The 24,429-nt window shown below is 37.5% G+C and overlaps 3 protein-coding genes across 3 annotated transcripts; all 3 read right to left on the bottom strand.

Moving 5' to 3' along the window:
- Positions 1 to 6,181, bottom strand: bco2b (beta-carotene oxygenase 2b). The gene is made up of 13 exons (XM_067365519.1): positions 5,727 to 6,181; positions 3,425 to 3,537; positions 3,158 to 3,347; positions 2,867 to 3,078; positions 2,670 to 2,785; positions 2,469 to 2,571; positions 2,224 to 2,352; positions 1,665 to 1,825; positions 1,362 to 1,529; positions 1,135 to 1,272; positions 822 to 1,004; positions 614 to 724; positions 1 to 512 (listed from the first exon to the last, which is right to left on the bottom strand). Exons 2-13 carry the CDS (start codon positions 3,456 to 3,458, stop codon positions 396 to 398), a joined length of 1,662 nt encoding a protein of 553 aa, XP_067221620.1. The 5' UTR covers positions 3,459 to 3,537; positions 5,727 to 6,181; the 3' UTR covers positions 1 to 395.
- Positions 6,182 to 6,692: 511 nt separating this feature from the next.
- sdhdb (succinate dehydrogenase complex, subunit D, integral membrane protein b) lies at positions 6,693 to 9,984 on the bottom strand. Its single transcript, XM_067365520.1, has 4 exons — positions 9,887 to 9,984; positions 9,178 to 9,288; positions 8,400 to 8,550; positions 6,693 to 7,642 (listed from the first exon to the last, which is right to left on the bottom strand). Exons 1-4 carry the CDS (start codon positions 9,933 to 9,935, stop codon positions 7,477 to 7,479), a joined length of 477 nt encoding a protein of 158 aa, XP_067221621.1. The 5' UTR covers positions 9,936 to 9,984; the 3' UTR covers positions 6,693 to 7,476.
- Positions 9,985 to 11,464: 1,480 nt separating this feature from the next.
- On the bottom strand, positions 11,465 to 16,908 carry il4i1 (interleukin 4 induced 1). The gene is made up of 7 exons (XM_067365812.1): positions 16,844 to 16,908; positions 15,960 to 16,180; positions 15,261 to 15,373; positions 14,784 to 14,988; positions 14,563 to 14,631; positions 14,323 to 14,459; positions 11,465 to 12,349 (listed from the first exon to the last, which is right to left on the bottom strand). The coding sequence occupies exons 1-7, from the start codon at positions 16,863 to 16,865 to the stop codon at positions 11,581 to 11,583; spliced, it is 1,536 nt and encodes a 511-aa protein (XP_067221913.1). The 5' UTR covers positions 16,866 to 16,908; the 3' UTR covers positions 11,465 to 11,580.
- Positions 16,909 to 24,429: the final 7,521 nt, after the last annotated feature.

A 24,429-nucleotide genomic window follows, 5' to 3' on the forward strand; every position in this document is an offset into this window, starting at 1 on the left:
TATTTGATTTTTAATGCATTTAATTTGCTTTACAAGCATCAATGTCTAAGACATTGTTAAAACATTGATTATACATGTTCATGTTATACTTAAGAAGTTAATAATTGTACTTTATAGAATTAGAACAATACTTCAGGTGTTACGCTGAAATAAAGTTATGTGGTGACAATCCTAAAAATACTTGCAGATACATACAAGCATTTGTTATTTTAATAAATTCTTATTGTTCTAGCAGACACTTTTATTCAAAGTGATTGACAATTTATAGAATACAAGTTCAAGTGTGTAACTCAAGGGAGAAAACAATACAAGTAGAAAAGTAAAAAATATGAGCAGGTTAATTCAGAGACTGCATGATCATCTTCCAAAACATTTGGGCTTTTTAAAAGTGTCTTTCAGTGTCTATCTTGGAAAGTCCCATGGAATCCATATGGAATGTTGACAGGTACTTGAGCGCGGCCCAATTCTTCAAATGTTTTTGCATCCAGCACCAGAAGGAAGGTGCTCTTGTCCTGGAGGGATAATTACTCATTAGTTCAGAAATATATTTCCCTCATTTTCGAAAAGCTAACCAGCAATTTTTGATACCACTGAGGAACATGGCGTGTTATACCTGATTAGGGGTGATGACCACAGACAGAATGACACCATCATCCTCTTCTACAGCACCAGGTGAAGAGACAAAGATTGGTTCTGAGGGAAACATGCCTATATGTTTCCACACCTGTCATAAAATAAGTTGAAATATTAGTTCAAATGACTAAACATTAAAAGTCACTGACAAAATGTCTGCACACATAAACCTATTACTCCTAACTAACCTTTATGTGTTTGCCTTGAAGGTCCATTTTAATGAGGGAGTCTCCAACCAGGTGTCTGAAGCCACATCCGTAGAAGTAACGGTAGGGGTGGGAATTGCACATTGAATAGTTGATTTGTGGGAATTCCAGACCTCCATATTCATTGAGATCATCACCATGAAGATCTTCGTGTGTGCAAAACACCTGCATTAATACACATGGAAAATTATTTACAATACACGATATTATAGCAAAAACATTTACATTTCTTTGGATATCATGCAGAGAAATTAGAAAAAGAAAGCAAGAAAATAAGTTGACCACATAAACCAACCTTGTTCTTGTCTGTCTTGATGGCTGTTGCGGTACTATTTAAGGGCATGTTGAGATTTTGCCCACAGGGTATGTCGCTGTCCACGTTCAATGGCAGGACAAAGCGGCGGGGGAACACTCTGCACATTGTGTTGTATACCTACCAACAAAAACAAGAAATAGTTATGTTGAAGAACAAGGGCGCATTTACACATAGATATAGTGTAGAATTTACTTGTTGAAGTTTACCTCATCTAGAGCACTCCCAGACTTTTTAAGATTCTGAATCATGTAGTTGTTAATTGCTTGGCCATCATCAGAACAGCACATGTCCATGACCAGGAAGCCATTTTCTTCATAACAGTTTATCTGATGGAAGGTTGACAGTGGCTTTGCATAATATTTGACAAGGCTCAGCTGAAACAAAATAAAGTACAGAGTCATTCATTCAGGCTTCACGGGAATCCAAAGCAGGAGCATTTCAAAATGACAAAAAACATCATTATGTAAAAGAAAATGTGAACATGCTGTGAAATTATTAGCAGTATTTACCTTTCCTGTGTGCTTATTGATCACATGGAAAACTGTGTTTTGTTTGGGGTCCCAATATACACCATCATTAATCCCCTTTCCACGCAGTTTACTTGTCACAATCTTCAAGAGATCCATTTTGATTGGTTGCTCAATGAATACCACATAGTTCTCTGACATGGCTGCAATAACAATGTAAAATTTCAACCAAAATTGATACATAAAGTTAAAAAGTCAAATGTTTATAAAAAGTGTTTTTTAAAACTAGCATACTCAGTAATTGAATTAAATTGTCACGGTAAAGACATTTATAATTTTTACAAAAGATTTTTATTTCAAATTAACGTTCTTTTGAACTTTCTAGGCATTAAAGACTTCTGGGGAAAAAAGTAACACAATTCCTCAAAAATATGAAACATCACAACTGTTTTCAACATTGATAAGAAATGTTTCTTGAGCACCAAATCAGCATATTAGAATGATATCTAAAGGATCACACACATAATTATTTGTTTATTTATTAGCAAATATGTTTGTAAGTAAAAAATTGCCAATAAGAGATTGTAGGCAATGCCATTACCAAAGCTGTGATAGTAAGATGGTTTGGACTTGTCCTCTGAGGGGATTGAGCACACAATTGTGGCTCCTTCCAAGGTATCCTTTGGGTTCACCTTCTCTGACGGCACCTTTATTATATTATAGAAAGAACCTAAGAATAAAATTGAAAAAGAATACCAGTTTAAGCAATACTTATCTTTAGAGACTTCAATAAGTGTTTTTTTTTTTTTTTTTTTTTTTTTTTTAAGATTTAAATTTCTGACAAACCTTTTAGAGTGTAAGAATTGCCCATGTTGTATGTAGTTCCATCAGGATCCACATGGGGATGAGCTGTGGCCCCATTAACTGCAATGAATTTACTCCAGTCCACCTGATAAAAATGATTTCCACATTTCAGCTTCAGTTTGTTCTCCATATAAACATATTTTATAAAAAAATAAATTAAAAAAAATCATAATTAGTATGTACCTTTTCTTTTGTTTCAAGTGTCTGTGGATCAATTTTGTGCATGAAGTTGGTCTCTGTGCTGACATAGTAGTCTCCTTTATACTGAACAAAGCTTACATTTGCATTGTCAGTTGGCTCTATGGGAAGAGAGAGATGACAAGTTGACATACAGAACGTATTCAGACCACTTCAATCAGAACCAAAGACATCACACTCACTTGGCAGCTCAAAGCGTGAGAGGAAGCGATGGAAGAAGTTCTTGCATGGGTCTGGCATCGCAACTGTGCCAAATTCAGACACCATAATCCGGTTATGCTCTAAGTTTGCCTTGTAGCAATCACTGTTGAGGAAGCGGCTCATGTATGTCACCTTTCCATCCTCAATGTGGAATTGGTGCATAAGTGCCATGCCATCAAACCAATGGTTGAAACTGAGGAGAAAACATGGCTCATTTACTTTCATGATGATTGTAATCTGTTCATTTGTCAAGGAACCCAAAAGATACTCACCTGCTTCTGCCGATCTCAAACTTTCCAGGTCCATTCCTGAGGAAATTGCCTTTGATCCAGGAGGGGATGTTACCTGTAATTGTGGTTTTGATGGGCTCTGGGGTTTCATTTACAGAACACACCAGATTCTCAATGCACGGCAGACCTTGAACATCGGTGAAGTGTTGATCTTTATTCTTTGACATCCAGCCTGTGGGAAAAAGAAGAATTTCAGATCTGAAGATTTATGCACTATGTACTTCGGATTAGAATGGTGTCTTAACCTACCAGTGCTACTGTTCAGATGGTTCATAGAAGACATGCTGGTCTGCTCGTGATGGCTTGCTGAGTTGAAGATTGTTTCAAGAGACTTCCTTATCTCCCTCTGCTGCCTGGACTGTCTTATAAAGAGATGTTTAGGGTCACATGGTGCTTATGCAATACCAAATCACAGACCCCATCAATTGAAATTGTGTTTTGTCTAAATCAGCTTACCGTTACCTTGATATGAATGGTGTGTTTAGATGCAGCTCGGTTACTATTAGCTAAACCAACTGAATTTACTAATTCATTAAAAGTGCTCAGATTCAACATATTTAAAAAATGAATAAAATACCTAAATTCAACACACAGTTACCATAAAGCTAAGTACACAATGTATATATATTTTGAAAATATATTTTAATAATAATTTCAAAAGCAGTTAATTATGCTAAAGAGCTATACACAAAGCTGTGGCATTAATTTTATTAGCAAATTTAATATAATGAACAACCTATGAAATCAGTTTAGTCGGTCTGGGAAATTCCCAGGTCAGCAGCAAATGATGTAACTATATCCCCAGTAACCTCAAACTAAAGAAAGGAAAATGAATTGACCTTACCATAAAATCTATAACTACTGTGAACCACAGATTTTCTTTGAACTTAAGTCTTCTATTCTTCAATATTTTAATATTAAACATAAATATCAAAAAATAAATATTCAAGTACTCTGTAGTGCTAACCTAAAATGAATCTTAAATATTTTCAATCTTCACTTTATTTTGTAAACATTTGTGCAACAGTTTGTAATATGCAAACTGTTGATTAATATGCCAATTAATATTATTCAGATTTATACTTGTTTTAACAAGCCATGATTACTGAAATAATTCTATGTTCTATACATTGTTACAAGTTATTAAAAGGCATCTCAAGTGCAATTCAGGGATATTACAGAAAGAAACGATGAGGACAAAACATTTTAGCTTATTTTGGCACAGCATTATGTTAGCTCTTGACTTGTGTAAAAAGGAAATTAGGCTATTCTGACTCCACTTATTAGGCGATAAGAAGCTTTAAGGCAAATGACAACCATCATGTGGGGTAAAAACAAGAAATGTATTAAAACAAAACGTTAAAAGCAAAGATCCTAAGGTAAATTGCAATTAAATATTTTAGGTCAGGTCAGCTCTTTTAGATTGTTAGACTGTTGTGATAAATGAAAGCTTTCAAAAATAGTTCATGTCCTATTTTAGATTATCCAAAGATACAGTCCATTAAATTGCATTTTGCATGGTGTGAAAATACATAACTCAAATGAAAAAAGGTTAGGAAAGTTTAAAGGGAATGGCACAAATCCTGTCAAGAAATGTCTAGGTCACATTTAATCCCAAAAACCAAAGAAAAGGGGGAAAAAATAATTGAAAATGTGCTTCCTTGACAATGAAGCACATTTCCTCTAATGTAATATGTGAAAAATGTGCTTATTTGTAATAAATGCAAAAACTATGTAAGAAATCTTAATAGTCATAAAATAGGCATTTTTTTATGCATAATATAAACTTATTTTTCCCTTCTGAGTTTGGTGAAACCCTTTCTTCTAACACACCATATGTATCTTTTTTTTTAATAACCTCCACTAATAGATATATGAAGTTTTAACTAAAATTAAAATATGGTTATTCTATTATTTTTCATAGATTTGACCAAATAGCTTTAAAAACAGCTGGCCTGGCATGATTTTTTTTTTTTTTTTTTTTTTTCAGATAATGGTAATCGGTGCAGAGTCTGCTTACTAATCTTGCTGGGATAAGGTCAACTCAAATCAGTGGCACTACTAATGTTGTCCAAAAGGAACTTTGTAACATGCATCTGACCTCGTTTGACATCAAGTCCTCTGGCTTTTGCAGAAAAACAGTATGTTCTTAAAGCTGAAATGAGTCAATAGACTACTATGACAGTATGAAAAATGTATTGACCTTCAGGACAAAAGCATCATCTATTTAATTCTCTCTGGGAATTTCCAGGGAAGTTAACAAAAATAAAATATTAACCATTCTCCCCATGAGGCAATTGGTGCTATGACTGAATAAATTAGCTCTTTAAGATCATAACAGTGCAGAGAGCTGGCATAAAATATATCTCCCCTAAGGACACATCCATGGCTATTAAAGACCATGAGGCATGTCAGTGTTGACTGTCTCTTTTACATGCACGTAGCCCATTGCATGTAAAGATAAGGCTTAGGAAAAAAAGGAAGAAAAAAAACGCTTAATAACTTGACATTTTCACATAAATGACCTCACATAGAGACAAGAGACACTTACTATAGAATTTTCCTTTGTATCCAGTATTTGAAACAATATCATATATAACGACGGATTACAACAGTATATCCAATGATGACTGATGACATCCGGTGACATACTGTTTTTCCATACTGTGATCATTGTAATGATGATACCTTTCACAATACTTATCAGTGATCATATTAATCAAGAACTTCTTGCACTTCAATTTCATTACAGTTTTATAAAGGCATATTCAACTTAGGGTTATATGTTTTCATGGATGTAGCCTAATTACATGCTTTACCTGCAAAACAGATTACATTTTCTTATATATTATAGTTTAAGCAATCTTTGACTCCATCTAGTGTTAATAAATAGCATATTAAAACAAAAGTGCTGTTTAACCAGAATACTGATTTGAACTTTATAGCCTAAAGAATAATAGTAATAAAAAATTGTAATCTAGTTTTTAGAACATAATTTTGTTTTTCTTTGAAGTAGCAATGACTTGCCCAACGATCACTGTGACCATTGACCACTATCAAAAGCACATTTTATAGAGACCCTTGAAATGATGCTCTTTATACCTGTAAAACTGGAGAATTAATTTAGTCTGAATTTTGCCTGTTGCAACATACATTGGAAAATCTCATCCAAAGAAATCAAATAATCCTAAATCTGCCTTTATTATAAGTGCAGAATTCTCCCAATGCTTCAATCTGCATAAAAATCTAATCATACAGATTACACAAATCTCCATAGCGCTTTAAACAGACACACTCAATATGGGCAGACTCAATCATGTCTGAGCGGTTTCAGGCATCTACAAGTATGATTACAGGACAAAATTCCTGTTCAAAATACTCAGAAAGACTATTCTCAGAATCTAAAACTCACTTTTATCATTTAGATTAAGTTTTCATTATCCACACAAGTTCAGTTTACTGTAACCATTAAAGACGTCTAAGAAATTTAAAATGAAAGACGTAAATAAATTGCTTTTAATGCACTGCACATCCAATTACAAATTGCCTTGCCCTTTAATAAATGATTCCTCATTTGAGCAGAAATACAGCCATGCAAAGTGTAAAGTTGAAATTCTGTTAATATGACAGTTCTCCATATGTTGTGGTCATTAATGGAGTACTTGAATATGATGGTAAATATTCAAATACTTGCAATGCATTCAGCTATGCTTAAATGTCAGGGTGCCTACAATAGAAAGATGGGTGTATAACATCAGTGCACCACAATACAACAATGTGCACGTGATCTAAGTTAAAATCACTTCCTGTTTAGCATTTACACAAGGAGTCATTAAAGATAAAGTGAGATTAATTCTGCATATGCCGTGATGACACAAACAGCATACATCAAGATATTACTTTTTGATGCATCAGATACCGGCTGACAAGAAGACATTATAGAATAAATATGGTCAAAACATGTAAATATTTAAAAACGTGTTTGAACTTTAATATTACCGAGGGGATTTTTCAAGTTCAAATTCAGCGACCAACGTTTTATAGCCACAACAATTAGTTGATTTTGCTGCATCAGAAACACTGATTTGCCAGACAAAAGTGTAGAAGACATGCAGAGATTTCCATCTTAAGCAAAAGCTGAGCCAGTTCTGATCAAACTGACAGCATTCACAATTAAAAACACCTGCAAATCGACATCATGTTGTCAAAAATTATATATTCATAGAATTTACATATGTCACAACTGTATACAACAAACTGGAACTCTGATGGCAAAAGCCATATCCCTCATCTCAGTCCAATCATTTACTCCACAAGAGGGCCACAGCTTTACAAATCCCCACATCATGGTAGTTGAAGTAGCACAGGCCGGCAAAGGTGACTGTCGACAGAACGAAGAGGCCGGCATTGGCCATCTTGACTTTAAAGTCTCCATGAACGTAGTCTGTCAAAACCTGGCCAAGACCCCTGGAGAAAACACAGTCAGTAATATGAGTGCCTCCTCAAAAAAATAAGGATTAAAATAAATTATCCATATCACAAAATTAAAACAATGCAAATATTACAAGATGTGACAATATTCATAGAGAATGAACAGAGCCTGTAAAGCGTGCGGTGGGTTACTGGAGAATGAATGTGGGAGAGTCACGTGAAAGGAGGCAATGCTATGATTGGATATCGCTATAATTCCGCATGTCAGTCTGAATCAACAAAGTGATGGTGTCAATAGGAAGACTAATTAAAAAGTAAGTAAGTAAACAGCTCACCCAATTAGGTATTGCCGCTTTATGTCATGTCAAAATCACAAATGTGTGACCCTAATGTAACTAACAGCTTAGCTAAAACTAGAAGTGTGGCCCTGAGTGCTCATGTCCACAGGGTGGCTAAATCCTTGCATGAAGGGTATTACAGCCACCCATGACTTGGCTTTGCAGACCAAAATAGAAGCCTTCATTTTGTGTCAATTTTATGGAATAGTGTAATGCTCAGTTAAATCTGACCTGTCACAGTTAATGTGAAACTTCATATGGAATTACACCAGGCAGTGCTAAATATTAACAACTGACTGTGACAACATTTACAGATAATTGACCTGGATTTTTTTCCCAACAGTTTCCATTTTCAGAACAAATTAAATAAAAAAGACAAAAGACATGAACAGCAAAGGAAACATATTGTAATATACTGTATTGTCAAACACGAATAATAAAACAAACTGTGTTACCAGTGACCATGTAGAGTAAGTGCAGCTGCTAAAGAGTAGTCAACAGCAGGGCCGGGGAAATAATACGCCATGGGTGCCATGCCCAGAAGAACTATGCTCAGGATCCGCTCTCCTGTCCAGTGCAAGGAAGCAGCTTTGGACCCAGAGCCCGCTATTTATAAAAAAAAAAAAAAAAAAAAAAAAAAGCAGTAACACATCAACAACTGCTTCTTCATGGGAGAGCATCTTCATCAACACATATTCACTCTCTCAGCAGTCTCAGGCTATCACATTTATCAACAGTTATTGCATGCATTTAATGATCATGTACCTCAACAGATGGAAAGAAAACGCTAATTATGACATTGTGAATGTTTAAGTTTTTTTGTTTAGTCTATAGCTCTGAATTACCAACGTTTTCATTCATTCTCAACCATTCTGTCTTTACCAGTGATCACCTTATTTGCCATTTCTTCAGAAAAAAACTGACAGAAGATCAGCAATATCCTCATTCAGCCTTTATCTTCTGTTGCCTATTATGCTCTAAACACCTATTAATAATAATTTACTTGACTACTGAAACAATCATGACAAACATACATATGCATAAATATATATATATATATATTATATATAATATAACTATATATAACTTATATTCCGACAGTATACATAAACATAAGCAATAGATGACATAAACAATATATTACAGGCTAATAAAATGGGAAGAAAAGACAAATAACATCAGTCTTGGTTTATAATGCTACAAGAGCAAACATATTCAATATAAATCACTAACTGTAGTTGGAAGGAGTAGCATGTATCTTTGCTGATATCAAGTATGGACAATCATGATCCTTCTTCTGTATGGCCAAAGGTCTGATGAGGGAGGAAGTGCGAAATAACAGAGCTGTGGAAAGAGATAAGAATAAAAGAAAAGAAAAAAATACAAGAAACCATAACTAATTAAAAGGAAAAATGTATTCAGAATTAAAAATGAAGCCATATTATGTACCAATTTAATGTTCATCTGTAACGAATAAAGTCACTGATGTTCTACAATGATTCAATATGACAATAAAAAAATATACCACATAAATGGATAAATTATGAGAATATGACTTTTATTTACAGCCATGACAGCATGTGTAACTAACTAATAAATATAGATAAATACAGGGACATGACAAATATTCTGCAAGTGAGTGTGCGGTCATATCTCCTTATATATACATATATATATCTACTACACAGACATGTCATCTAATAATCTCAGTCTTACTGTATTCGTTATTACGAACTACTTTACCTAAATATGAAGTTCAATTCAGAAAAAAAGAAGAGAGAACAAGCAGGGTTAAGTTAGCATGCTAGCCATAAAGTACGAATACGCGTGCTAAGATAAAACGTTAATGAAGAATGACTAATTTTATATTAGACATTGAAGCTACACTATTGTAGTACAAGCTTATGGGACGAGAACAAAAACGTGAAAAACACAAACTTACGGCTGACACCTCTGTGGCAAACAGAACTCAACCTGACAAGAGCCGCCATGATTCTCTCAGCCAATCCAAGGTCACTGGAATCACCCGGATATACTAACGCTGCTAGTGACCGACGTGATGAAATTAACCCTTTCATGCATGAGCTACATAGACTGCATGTAAAGTATAAAAATTTAATTAAAAATACTTAGATGTATCATTTTAAGTATAGGCCTATATATATATAATAAATAATAATCACACACACACGTAACGTTTTCATGTTTTATGGGAACATTCCATATACATTATAATTTTTTATACATAATTTCTATATTCTCTCCCCTAATACTAAATCCACCCCTAAACCTAAATATCACAGAAAACTTTCTGCAATGTTAGATTTTCAAAAAAAAAAAAAAAAAAAAAAAAAATTTACTATGATTTATAAGCTGTTTATAAATCATATAAATCAAATCAAGCCCTCATGGGGACCAAAAAAAAAAGAAAAAAAGTTACCATCGTTTATTACTGTATTCACGGAGACAAGAGAGCCGTCGCTATTTTCATTTTTAAACACTTGCAGTCTGTATAATTCATAAACACAACTTCATTCTTTATAAATCTCTCCAACAGTGTAGCATTAGCCGTTAGCCACGGAGCACAGCCTCAAACTCATTCAGAATCAAATGTAAACATCAAAATAAACACTGTACTTACGCGATTAGACATGCTGCATGACGAACACATTGTAAGGATCCATTTTGAGGGTTATATTAGCTGTTTGAACATTTTTTTATGTTTTTTTATGTTGTTTTTATGTTGTTGGCAAGGGCAAGCTCTGTGGGCATGGAGCACGAGATTTAAAGGGCCACACACCCTGAATCGGCTCATTTCTAATTATGCCCCAAAATAGGCAGTTAAAAAAATGAATTAAAAAAAAAAATCTATGGGGTATTTTGAGCTGAAACTTCACAGACACATTCAGGGGACACCTTAGACTTATATTACATCTTTTTTTTTTTTTAAAGTTCTAGGGCACCTTTAATAAACAAAAATAAGAATTTTTAGATGTGACATGAATTAGAATTAAACAAAATCATGTAAACAACTTACACTGTTTTCTGTACAGCAAATCAAAAAGAGACAAAATACTTTTTAACAAATTCAGTATTTTATTAATCTATATAACACATTTTAAAATTTATTAATATATTCACAACTTGTAAATTTATAACAAAGGGTGCGTAAATACTATTCCAACCATTTAATATATTAATATACTCTTAATAATCATACAAATAGAATACCAGAATTTTAAATAAAGAAATAACTATTCAGTAATCATAAATAATCATTTAAAAGTATCATTTAAAAATGAGGTGCATTGTCAGTTACGTCATATATGTCGACAGTGATATAATTCAGAATAATGATTAATGTTACATTGTATTGTGTAATGATTCTCGCATAAGTGCTTAAATGATCACTATATATTTACATAAAATGTCATTAAAAAATCTAATGCCTAAAAACTGCAATTAACTGACATTTTACAAATTGTTTTATGGCAGTGGAAGTAACAAAGTGTGGCAAAGGGTGACAGATGAGAGATATCTATCATTTCAAGTCATATTTTGAACCCTCTAAGAGTGTCAAAACCTGGTAAAGCAGAGAACCTGAGGGTTCCAACTGGTACCATCATGTTTTGTTTCCTACTTTACATTGTTATTTATTTTATCTGCTGCTCGTAGAGCAGATTTCATGGCAGTCTCGATCCAGCCATGAGGTCTGGCCGTGTGCTCTCCTGCAAAGTGAATCCTCCCCTCATTCTGGACTATAGACACATTATAGTCTCTCATCTGAAATGGAGTGAAGATAGCAAAGGCACCATGGCTATAAGGATCTATTCCCCACTTTTTCACAACACCCCCAGTGTAGAACTGGCGGATGTGTTCTCCATGAATCTTCACCAGGTCATTCAAAACCAGAGCCTTCAAATCCTCATCATTTAAAGTCTGTAGGAGTGAAGCATCATCAGAGGAGGTGTAAGAGGCTAACACAGCCCCGCCTGATATCCCAGGGAAGTCATGACTAGGGTAGTGGATGAACCGTGATGGCAGATCTGTGATGCTTTTCCCACCCTTGATGTGGTCATCATTCTCCCAGAACCTTTTGCTGAAACTTAGCACTACTTTTGTGGAGCTGGAATAGTGCACCGACCGTAGCGCTTCCATCTTTTCAGCAGACAGAGGAGGGTCGAAGTCAATGAGGAGAGTTGCTTTGGCTGTGGCCGTCACCAAGACATAATCGGCAGTAATGTTGGTCAAGGTGCCGTGGTTACGCGAGTCTTCGTATGAAACTGTCACGTTGTCCTTCGTTTGGCTGATGGCCTGGACTTTTGAGCGTGTAAGGAGTGTAGCATTTAGCACAGAGTAGAATGCGTCTGTGAATGTTTCAAAGCCACCTTTAAATTCATAATACCTGAAAAAAGAGCATTAATGTAGATCATTATGTTTAACATCTTTAAACATTTTAACTGATATACAGTTCAAAAGTTTATTCAGCAAGGATGCATTAGAGGAACACTCCACTTTAGAGTTAAACAGTGAGTTTTACAATTTTCGAATCCATTCAGCCAATCTCCAGGTACCACTTTTAGCATAGCTTAGCATAGTTCATTGAATCTGATTAGACCGTTAGCATCTCTCTCAAAAATGACCAAAGAGTTTCAACATTTTTCCTATTTAAAACTTGACTCTTCTGTAGTTACATAGTGTGCTAAGACCGACGGAAAATAAAAAGTTGCAATTTTCTAGATAGGAACTATAACCATGGAGACAATTGTGAGAGACGCTGTGTAATATGGGCTTGCTGTACCCATGGTATGGCAGCAAAGTTCCTTGATTATTACGCCAGAATGAGAGTATAGTTCCTAGCCATATCGGCCTCGAAAATCGCAACTCTTCATTTTCCGTCGGTCTTAGTACACGATGTAACTACAGAAGAGTCAAGTTTTAAATGGGAAAAATATCGAAACTCTTTGGTCATTTTTGTGCGAGATGTTAACGGTTTAATCAGATTCAATGAACTATGATAAGTTATGCTAAAAGTGGTACCGCCAGAACCGGAGATTGTCTGAATGGATTCAAAAACGGTAAAACTCAACTGTTTAACTCTAGGGGAGTTGGAAAATGAGCCTATTTTCAAAAAAAGTGGAGTGTTACTTTAAGTTTCATAAAAAGTGACAGTAAATACATTTAAAATGTTACAAAACATTTCTATTTCTCATGAATGCTATATCATACTGTTGCTACTTTTAGGTAACACTTTATTTTGATGGTTCCCTTTTAGACATTCAGTTGACTATAAGTAACGTTGCACCTACATGTCAACTAAGGATACGTTTACACGACAACGATATGCTTAAAACGAAGAAGTTTTACCTTTTAATTTTTCGCGTACAGACGACATCATCGTCTAAACGATCCCCATTCATACGAAACCGTAAAAATGACTAAAAACGCTGTATTCTTCCAGCAGACCATTAGATGGCGATGAAACACTATAGACTGAACATGTAATATGCGTATGCATGACGTCATCGTTTTCACAGATTCGCGTTTTTGTTGTTTACACCTATGGTTTACACAGAGACCGTTTCAGGCACCCGAAACGCCGCTGTTGTGTTTACACAACACCGTTTTCAAGTATAAAAAGAAAACTTTTTATGCATTTTAGCCGTTCATTTTCACGACAACAGCGTTTTGGTGCCCTGAAAAAGCAAAATTTTGAAAATGGGTTTCAAAGTGCAAGTTTTTGAAAACAGCAAAAACATAAACCTGTGAAAACGATTACGTCATGCATATGGGCATTACATGTTCAGTCTATATCGCCATCTAATGGCCTGCCAGCAGAATACAGCGTTTTTAGTCATTTTCACTGATTCGTATGAATGGGGATCGTTTTGACAATGGTGTCATTTGTACCCGTTTTAAGCATGCCGTTGTCGTATAAACACACCCTGAATGAACAGCCAAAACAGTTAAAAATAGTTGAAAACAGTGTCGTGTAAATGGCCCCTTTGAAATCTGTTTTCAAAAGACCAAAATGCTGTTGTCATGTAAACGAACAGCCAAAATGCATAAAAGGTTTTTCGTTTTGGTTGAAAACGATGTCGTGTAAACAGCCCCAACTAATGTTATAGTATTAGTAAACTGTCTGCTTAATATCTGCTAACACTTTATTGTGATACTCCCCCAACAGACTATAAGAAACTTTGCAATGTCAACTTATTCTACTAACCTTAACCCTACTTGTAAAGTGTCTGCTAATACTCTAATGAGAGTTGGTAAACATGTTGGTGCAATGTTTTAGTCAAGAGAATGTCTAAAGGGGACCATCAAAATAAAATGTAACCTATTTTTGATCAAATAAGAAATAGTGTAATATCTTACGTTCCATTGTCGGTTATATCAGACTGGATGTAGAGCATTTCAGTGAGTGCTGTGTAGAAAAAACTGTTCTCATTCAGGATATCACCAATCATCCGCAAAGCTCCTCTGCTCAAATTTCCCACGTTCACTAAATACTCCTGTTGCCAATCAGATTTAGAGACATTCCGCCATTATTGCTCATATCTGGACTTTAAAGAATTTCAAAGTGAATTGTAAATGCAAATTACAGATATATGTTACCTTAACTGAGAATGAATCATATTTGTACAATGTTTTCTCACAGCCCATTTTTTTCAGATCATCTATTAACTAATAAAGAAGAAAAAAAGGTAATGAAAACAGAAACATGAAAATAAACAAGAAAAGCAAAATAGGGTAGAAGTGTCAGTGTTTGTAACAACAGACCGTTCTCTGGACAGATAAATGTGTTTTTGAATAAACAGAATGTTTTTTTCACTCACCTTACCCAATGCCATGTTGAACAGTTCACTAGCACTTTTCCCCCTTTCCCAGTCATATACTGGGTAGTTCAGAACATCTGGGTTCTGTCTCACAGTGTAGGTTTTATAACGAAATCCGTTTATAAGATAGTAAGTGTTTTCGTCATCCTGTGAAAATGGTCCAAACTTCAGGCCCAGGCTTTTTGTTGCGAAATTCAAGAGAATCCTTAAAAGTAAAATGATATCAGTAAAGCAGGTTAATCAAGTTGTGGCCTGCAGTTCCTCCTTCTGACCACCATTGTCACTTGAGCATCAGTTTTTGATTACCTCAGTTTCAATCTCTGCACTTTTATCTTAAAAATAGTTTTTATCTTTAAATACTTTTAGCTTCCATCTGTGGCTGTGATATAGTTTCACACTAATTATTGTACTCTTTACCCTAATGCCACATGAAAAATGATGATGTGACTCTCAAAGATTAAAAATAACTTAACTTACTTGTGGAAACTTGGAATCCTCATGGCTCCGAGTTCTGCATACCAGCCCTCTTTTTTGTCCCTATATGTTTGAACTCTTCCACCTATGCGGCCACTTGCCTCAATAATTGTCACCTATAAAAGCAGAGAAAAAAGATTATGCATAAGCAATAGACAAACAGAAAATACCGGAATAGAATTAAAAGTCTATATAATATTTGAAATATTATAATAATAACTTGTATTAAATTTAAATTAGAAATGATTCTACAATGCAATTTTTTTTGAATAAAGTGAAACCATTTAGTGCTTCAGAGAAATCGCGTGCATTGCAAACGATTTTCTGCTTCACCAGCAACCTATGAAATCTTGACTTCATCAGCATTGTGTGAGCTTGGAAGTGCCAGGCCGTGAGACTGGAATCATCATCGCTGAACTAACAGAAAGTTGCTATGTTTGCTCAGATCATCAATCACATGTGGAAGTGGTTAGGACGATGATCGAGACCAGAATTAGGGATGTCACATACAAAAAGTGTTAAGGCCGGCAATATTTAAAGATAACAGTTTTATACCTGTCATAATAAGACATAAGACAAATCACATTGATCTGCTTTAACATATCCAAATATTTCTTATTATCTCTAATTATCAGCTGACAGAAAGACAATATTTGCTCCACACTGATTGTTTCCTTTTTGTTGCCCATAGTGTTACTAAACCTTATGTCCTGCATCCTCCAGAAACTTCGCCGCAGTGAGTCCAGCAACACCTGCTCCAACAATGATCACATGTTGAGGGGTCTTTGTCGGAGAGAGACCTTGTTCTGTTATCTTCCGAAGGTAATCGTAATCAGGGTCTTGTAAGCATTTGAAAAGAGCATCATCCGTAGTTCCAACAGCATGGTAGGCGGAAACCAAGATCAGTGCCACCACTGCAGATACTGCAGAAAACAGAAGTTTGAGGGAATTTTCTCAAAATTTAATTTATTAGAGTTTATTCTTCTAAGTTTGCTGCTAGGTAACATAAATTGTTGTAGGCTGCTAGGTAACATCATTTGTCCAAAATTATTTTTGGATAGTCAGAAAACGGAACAGCAGCAGATGCTTCAAAAGTGCTGTCTGCTAATTCTAAACTGATGATAAAAATATCCAGTAGTTCTGTTTTCAATTTCCAGCAAAACGTTCCTATTTTTCCATTTACTCAATACAGGAAGATTTATCCACATGAAGTTGGTTTCGGTTTACTTTCTTATGAATGAGAAAGACATGAAACCTCTTAGGACAATTAACCAGGTTTTACTACAATTAAAACCAACAAAACAACAACAAAAACATTCATATTAAACCATGGTAAACAAATTAGCCTATAGTTTTGCTACACTAACCATAGTTTAACTATGGTATTTGTAGTAGGCCTAAAACTATGGTTATACAAATGACAATCAATCCATCAAAAAAAAAAAAAAAAGAAAAAAGAAAAAACTACTACACATTTACTATTTAAAAAAAAAAACACTTCACCTAATTTCTTTCATTTGCCTGAACATACATCCACATTTTAAGAATTTTAACAAATCAAAGGACATATCCCTCACAGCACTTACACAGGGTAAAGTTTTTAAACATTTTGAACTGAGTGCGCCAGAATCCGGAGAGCCTCGCGCACGTTCCCTTGCGTAAAGTGGAAACTGAAACCTATGGAAGAACAGAAACAGTTGGATAAAAATTCTGGGGAAAAAAAAAAAAAAATCTGTGGAGCATAATAAACTGTTTCGTTAAACTAATATATCAATATAACAGTACTGATTCAACAAGTTACATACTGATTCAAGCTAAAATCAAAATGATACTCGCACAGTGCACATATTGACTTGCCTACTCACCTTCATAATGGAAAAAAAAATGGTTCAAAGTGGTTCAATGCTCTACTTAATCGCTATATAGAGCGTGATTGCTAAAGTTTAATTGACTGAAGAGACGGAGAAGACGGATAAAGTGTAGGCTATTCCAGCTATAGCCTAAATGTGTCTAATGTCTCTCTCAGGATAATGAATCATGTGTGGGCTCTTCTATTCTGCAAGAAATATTTTCCCACACAGACTCAAGATTCAACCACACTGAACAAATTAGATTAGTGAGCTTTAGTATTCATTAACATACCTAATTTTCGCCAGAATCAATCATTTCTAACCACTCATTTATGCAGTGGCTGTCAGTGCAAGCATTCACTTTTGTTCTGTCAAATTTAGCTTGTATCTGCCTCTTTACAAATTTACTGTATAAGCATATAGATAATTCAGCACTTACCAAAGATCCAGTCACTCACTCTGACCGGTCTGCACAGATGGTCCGGGTTTTATAGGCTACACCTGAAAACGAAAGAATGCATATGATGATGCATTAAGCCACAAACTTTCCGAGGTTGTCACTCATGATTGATGTAGGCTAAGAAAAAAAAAACCACATCTTTGTCTTCTCCATCACAGGCCTTTTTAATGGGCGTTTTTTTCTGCTCCTAGTCACAGCATATAGGCTATTTAATATTTTTTAACCTCATTTCTCTGTTTCTTGCGTAAGATCATAAAGGCTAGTCATGGTCTGCATGATGTCTATCCAAATTCTCCTCTTCCCTCATATCACAGGACTTTAGCATCAAAGCTGGCGCCTATGTGAACATGTCAAGTCTAGTCTGTATCGTGGGTGAGATGCTTTTGACCGGCACGTCTTGCAAAATGTTTCACATAAAAACCTGTTTCATTTTTCTTAACTCTGCAGAATAGCCAGGGTGGCAATCATAGGTAGAGGTAGGGCTCTCAAGACTCACGCATTCACCGTGAGACACACGCATTTCAACCAGTTCACACGCTCACACGCCCACACCTTGTATTTCTCACGCTGAGAAGTAAGGGATAACTGCCCATATATAATTAATGGACGAGGTTATGTACACCGCTTTATTTAATTGCGCATGCGTGGCTCGCGAATGGCTGTATACTCTGCGCGCGTTCACCAGCGCGCTCCAAAAAGTGTGATAAGAATTGCACCACATAAACTAGAAAGAACTCCTTTACTAGAGTTTATCAAGTTCTATTGCATTTATTGGTAAATTGACTAACTTGTAGAATTAATAATAGATTATTTGTTAAGGGAATATATATATATATTTTCACTAAAGAGTAATATTACAACTGTGGCATGTTGTGGCTAGTTTCTTATTGCTAGTCTGCTATTACCTGGAATAATATATCCTTATTGTAACAAAAGCTATAAATATATTACAAGACAATTACAAGAACTATACTTTTTCATAAGGACAAGTAGGCTAAGTAAAATTTAAGATAAGTGCTTTAAAGTCAAGAACCTTCTTGAATTATTGACTAAACAAGTGGTTTTCCCCATGTGTAAAATATGTTCTGCTAATAATGACAGATATTAGGAAAACATATAACAGATGACAGGAAATTAACATTTTCAATAACAGTTCAATGTTCTTAAAGTAAAATTCTGTCAAACTGATAAGATTTTAGATGCTTAAATAATATAAAATATGTGGTTATGTTATTAACCAACTTCGCACGTGGATGAAACCACAAAAGACCATTTTATAAAAATAAACAATCAAACAAACAAACAAGCGCACAAATAAACCTCATGAGAGAGCATGTCCCTGCTAAACCAACTACTATTCAAACCAAAACTATAGGCAGAGATGGTGAAAGACAGTATAAGGGAGACAGGTGGGGAGAAAGTAGAAGAGACCATAGAGGAGACAGTGGACAAAACAGGGAAGAAGAAAATGGCCACCAGGTGTACTTTTAAAAGTGGTCAACCAAATGGCCATTCATTACCATAGGTACCACCAGCTCCTACTACTGGTGTTTAGTTTGAAAACAGGAGAACTCATGTGTCCATCAAGGTGTGACAGATTTGAACAGGCATTTAAAACGTAAAGGACATCAGGCCATGAACAGACACTTCGGTCAACAAGCAGCATAATTTCTATTTGTGCTGGTCAGTTATGAACAATAGGTAAAGTTGAACTGCCTTTTGGCCGGGGGGTCACTGCTGCAAATACACTATATTGTCAAAAGTATTGGGACACCCTTCCAAATTATTGAATTCAGGTGTTCCAATCACTTCTATTGCCACAAGTGTATAAAATCAAGCACCTAGGCATGCAGACTGCTTCTACAGACATTTGTGAAAGAATGGTTCACTCTCAGGAGCTCATTGAATTCAAGCGTGTGTAACGCCACGCCAGCAGAGGGAGCCCTCTCCTGAGTATTGACAGTATGCCGCTCCCTCTGCTTCACTGGTGATTTCCTGTTTGGTACTACTTAGCCAGAGTAGCTACATCCATGCTTTGCGAAGTATTGCCAGTTACACTGCCTTACCGAGCGTTTTCCTTGTTTACCTGATTGCTGACCACGTGTATGATTCTGCCTGTTTGTCTTTGATTGGCTGCCTGATTTGACTGATTTCTGTGTTTGGACCTACTGCCTGCCTGCCACTCTGCCTTTGGATTATCCCTTCTGTATGTTCGCCGATTGGACTGATTTGCTGGTTTTGACCCACTGCCTGTTTACGACATCTGTGTGTTCCTGTTGCTGCTCAATAAAAACCACTGCTAATGGATTCTACTTCGGACTCCGCGTCCTCCTTACAGAATACTTCGCCTAACATGAATCCAGCAGAAGTAGCCAACCTGCAAGCAGCATTCACTTACCAGACAGAAGCCATCAAGGGCTTACAGGAGCAGCTCACTCAACTCCGATCAGTCAATGAACATCTGACTCACTACATCCGCTCACTTCCTCCTCCCTCGCTGAACACGGTAAGCCTTGCTCTCCCTGACAAATTTGACGGTTCTGCTGAATGCTGTAGAGGCTTTATTCGCCAAGTCAGAGTATACTTTGATCATCAAAGAGAGAAGTTTGAGTCTGATGAAAAGAGGTGTGCGTTTCTAATGACGCTATTGACTGGCAAAGCTATCGACTGGGCTTCTGCTGTATGGGATAGCGATGTTCAAATTAGAACCTCAGTGGATTATTTCATTCAACAATTGCGAGAAGTGTTTGAATACCCTGCTGGGGGCAAGAATATTTCAACTCAACTACTTCACCTCTCCCAAAACAACCGCACAGCTGCTGATTATGCAGTCGAATTCAGGACACTTGCAGCCCAGAGCGGTTGGAATGATATCTCTCTTAAAGCTGTGTATCAGCGTAGTCTCAACCCCGAACTACAAATCGAGTTGGCATGCAAAGGAGATGATTTGTCGTTTTCTGAGTATGTGAACCTGGCCATACGTGTCGACAATCTGATGAGGCAAGCTCCGCGGCGCAGGAGTGCAAGAGGAGGTCAACAGACTCATGTAAATCCCGCAGCCCATGTATTTACCCCAGAAACTACAACCAGCGAGTAGCCCATGCAAATAAACTTCTCGAGACTTTCTGAGGAGGAGAGAGCGAGACGTCGTCAGTTCCGCCTGTGCTTCTACTGCGGCGAGGCAGGACACCGCAGCTCAGGATGTCCACACAAGAGACAAACCGCCTCTAAGGTAAATGTTGAACACTTTGCATTGCTTAGCAACAAGTCCTTCACAATTCCTGTTACCCTAAGAACTGAGAAACTTTCTGTTAATTTGACAGCGATGATCGACTCTGGAGCGGCCTTGAACCTGATCAACAAGGAAATCACACAAAAATACAACATCCCTGTTCAACCATGCACCCCACCCATCAGGATCAAGGCAATTGATGATACACCCATCGGAAAGGGAATAACTCGTCAAACCAAAACTCTAACACTTACTGTGGGACTCTTTCATCAAGAATCCATCTGTCTATACATCATGGACTCCCCCCAACATGACCTCGTCCTTGGGTTCCCATGGCTAAGCACTCATGATCCAAGCATCTCCTGGCAGCATGGTGAGCTCATTCAGTGGTCCGATTTCTGTATGAATAATTGTCTTTCCACAAGCCCCCTTCCATGTCTCACAACCAGTGTGGAAAGTCCCGAAACTAACCTAAATGTTGAAATTCCCACATGCTACCATGACTTAATGGAGGTCTTCAGCAAAGTCAAAGCTACCCAACTACCTCCTCATCGTCCTTGGGATTGTGCTATCGACCTCCTCCCTAATGCTATGCCTCCCAAGAATAAGATCTACCCTCTATCCCGAAATGAGGGCCAAGCCATGGAGGAATACATCACAGAGGCCCTAAACTCCGGTTTCATCCGACCTTCTACTTCTCCGGCAGCTGCAGGCTTTTTCTTCGTTGAGAAAAAGGATGGAGGTTTGAGACCTTGTATTGATTACAGGGGATTAAATAATGTTACTGTAAAATTCCGCTATCCCCTCCCACTTGTACCTTCAGCTTTAGAGCAACTGCGTGAAGCTACCATCTACACCAAGCTAGATCTGCGAAGTGCCTACAATCTGATCAGGATCAAAGAGGGTGATGAGTGGAAGACTGCCTTTGTCACCACTAGGGGGCACTATGAATATCAGGTAATGCCGTATGGCCTAGCTAACTCACCTGCTGTTTTCCAGTCTTTCATCAATGAAATCTTCCGAGACCTGTTGAACCAATATGTTGTTGCATACATAGATGACATTCTGATATATTCCAACTCAGAGGCAGAACATATCACTCACGTCCGAACAGTCCTTTCCCGGCTTCTGGAGAACCAACTCTATGTAAAGGCAGAGAAGTGCGAATTCCATGTCAAACAGACTTCATTTCTAGGCTACCAAATAAGTCATCAAGGGGTGAAGATGGATACAATCAAGGTGAAAGCAGTCACTGAATGGCCTTAACCCACAACAGTAAAGGAACTCCAGCAGTTTCTGGGATTTGCAAACTTCTATAGACGTTTCATTCGTAACTATAGCATGATAGCATCACCCCTAACTTCTCTCTTAAAAGGAAAACCTACAAGATTAAGGTGGACAAATGAAGCCAACAATGCTTTCAACTCCCTGAAGGAAAGATTCACCACCGCACCCATCTTGAAACATCCAGACCCCAACCTGCCCTTCGTCGTAGAGGTAGACGCATCCAATAGTGGAATCGGGGCCGTACTTTCTCAAAGACATGGTCAACCAAGCAAATTATATCCTTGTGCATTCTTCTCCAGGAAATTAACGGCAGCCGAAAGAAACTATGATGTAGGAAACAAAGAACTCCTTTCAATGAAATCCGCCCTTGAAGAATGGCGACACTGGCTAAAAGGTTCAGCACATCCATTCCAGATCATAACTGACCATAAAAACCTTGAGTACATCAAGAGTGCAAAACGTTTGAACCCACGCCAAGCTCGATGGTCACTGTTCTTCACCCGCTTCCAGTTTACGGTAACCTATAGACCTGGCAGTAAGAACAGTAAGGCCGACGCTCTGTCTAGGCAGTATGACCTCTCCACTGACAATGTCCATCCTGAACCCATTCTTTCACCATCCGTTGTCTTGGCTCCTGTAACTGGTGCCCAATTCACTTCTCAGGTTTGGAGGGCCTTCTGTAGGCACCTTGATATCAACATTAGCCTCACCTCAGGTTATCATCCTCAGGCAAACGGCCAAGTGGAGCGTCTGAATCAGGAAATCGGCAGATACCTCCGAACTTACTGTAGTAGAGAACAACACCGTTGGTCAGAATTCCTGCCCTGGGCAGAATATGCCCAAAATTCCTTGGTTCACTCATATACAGGTATGACCCCCTTCAAGTGTGTCCTAGGCTTCCAACCCCCTCTGTTCCCTTGGTCCGGAGAACCCTCATCAGTCCCAGCAGTGGATGACTGGATGCAACGCAGTGAGAGAGTGTGGGACAGTGCTCATGTCCATCTGCAGAGAGCAGTGAGAACTCAAGAACTGCAGGCTAACCGACGCCGCCGCCCACATCCCCCTTATCAACCAGGACAACGGGTCTGGCTCTCCACTAGAGATCTCACTGGGAGGACTGGGAGGGCTACGGACCTGAGGAGAGATCATGGGTAGCCGCCCGGGACATTCTGGACCCTTCTCTCATCGAGGAATTTCATCGTGCCAGACCCGATCGACCAGCACCACGACCAAGGGGAAGGCCTCGGAGAGCGTCAGGAGACGCTCCTAGAGGAGGGGGTTCTGTAACGCCACGCCAGCAGAGGGAGCCCTCTCCTGAGTATTGACAGTATGTCGCTCCCTCTGCTTCACTGGTGATTTCCTGTTTGGTACTACTTAGCCAGAGTAGCTACATCCATGCTTTGCGAAGTATTGCCAGTTACGCTGCCTTACCGAGCGTTTTCCTTGTTTACCTGATTGCTGACCACGTGTATGATTCTGCCTGTTTGTCTTTGATTATCTGGATTATCCTTTCTGTTTTGGCTGCCTGATTTGACTGATTTCTGTGTTTGGACCTACTGCCTGCCTGCCACTCTGCCTTTGGATTATCCCTTCTGTATGTTCGCCGATTGGACTGATTTGCTGGTTTTGACCCACTGCCTGTTTACGACATCTGTGTGTTCCTGTTGCTGCTCAATAAAAACCACTCCTAATGGATTCTACTTCGGACTCCGCGTCCTCCTTACACCGTGATAGGACCTCGATAACGGTGACATTAAACCAAACTATTATTTTCAACAAATTATCAACATTCAAACCACTGGTAATTCTCAATAACATTTTTTGTATAATAAAGTCAATCTGGTTAGTAATAAGTGAAGCTGGTAATGCTGTTTGTGGAGATGTTTAATCAGATCTTGAGAGATTAAATGTCTTTTATCTTCAGTTGATTTCATCGAAGGCTGTGGCTGAAGTCGTAGTTCTTGTTGTTCCTCTGTCCTTCAGTGATTCTGCTCATTATCACCTTATTATCTCATTAACTCCAGCATGTTTCTGTGTTACATTTAACAGCCTGTAGTGTGCACACTGAGCAGTTACATCTGGGCTAACCCATGTGGGGCCTCCATGGAACAAAACTGGCTGGGCCCCAGTTAGACAGCCCAGGTGACACCCATCTGGGCCCCACATATCTGTGCTGGCTGGGTGTGTGGAGAGGTGTTTGTGTAACCTGCATTGTTTTCATAAAGCATTTCACATAATGTCTATCTACCATCTATATGCATTCTAGGCATAGAACGCCATCACGTTTATCTGTATGTGTGTGGGTTTTTTTGTTTTGTTTTGTTTTTTTACAGTTAGTTACAA

The sequence above is a fragment of the Chanodichthys erythropterus genome, chromosome 17 (assembly GCF_024489055.1).
Source record: "Chanodichthys erythropterus isolate Z2021 chromosome 17, ASM2448905v1, whole genome shotgun sequence".
Lineage (NCBI taxonomy): Eukaryota > Metazoa > Chordata > Actinopteri > Cypriniformes > Xenocyprididae > Chanodichthys > Chanodichthys erythropterus.

Coding starts and splice junctions, on each gene's coding strand:
- bco2b (XM_067365519.1), bottom strand. CDS start 3,458: ATGTCTTCTATGAACCATCTGAACAGTAGCACTG. Junction 2,786..2,866: donor CTCACGCTTTGAGCTGCCAA/GTGAGTGTGATG, acceptor CTCTTCCCATAG/AGCCAACTGACAATGCAAAT. Junction 513..613: donor TGGTCATCACCCCTAATCAG/GTATAACACGCC, acceptor TTATCCCTCCAG/GACAAGAGCACCTTCCTTCT.
- sdhdb (XM_067365520.1), bottom strand. CDS start 9,935: ATGGCGGCTCTTGTCAGGTTGAGTTCTGTTTGCCACAGAGGTGTCAGC. Junction 9,289..9,886: donor TTGCCACAGAGGTGTCAGCC/GTAAGTTTGTGT, acceptor CTCTTTCCACAG/CTCTGTTATTTCGCACTTCC. Junction 8,551..9,177: donor TGCTACTCCTTCCAACTACA/GTTAGTGATTTA, acceptor TTTTATAAATAG/CGGGCTCTGGGTCCAAAGCT.
- il4i1 (XM_067365812.1), bottom strand. CDS start 16,865: ATGTTTAAAAACTTTACCCTGT. Junction 15,374..15,959: donor TGGAGGATGCAGGACATAAG/GTTTAGTAACAC, acceptor CTGCTTTTATAG/GTGACAATTATTGAGGCAAG. Junction 14,632..14,783: donor TCAACATGGCATTGGGTAAG/GTGAGTGAAAAA, acceptor CTTCTTTATTAG/TTAATAGATGATCTGAAAAA.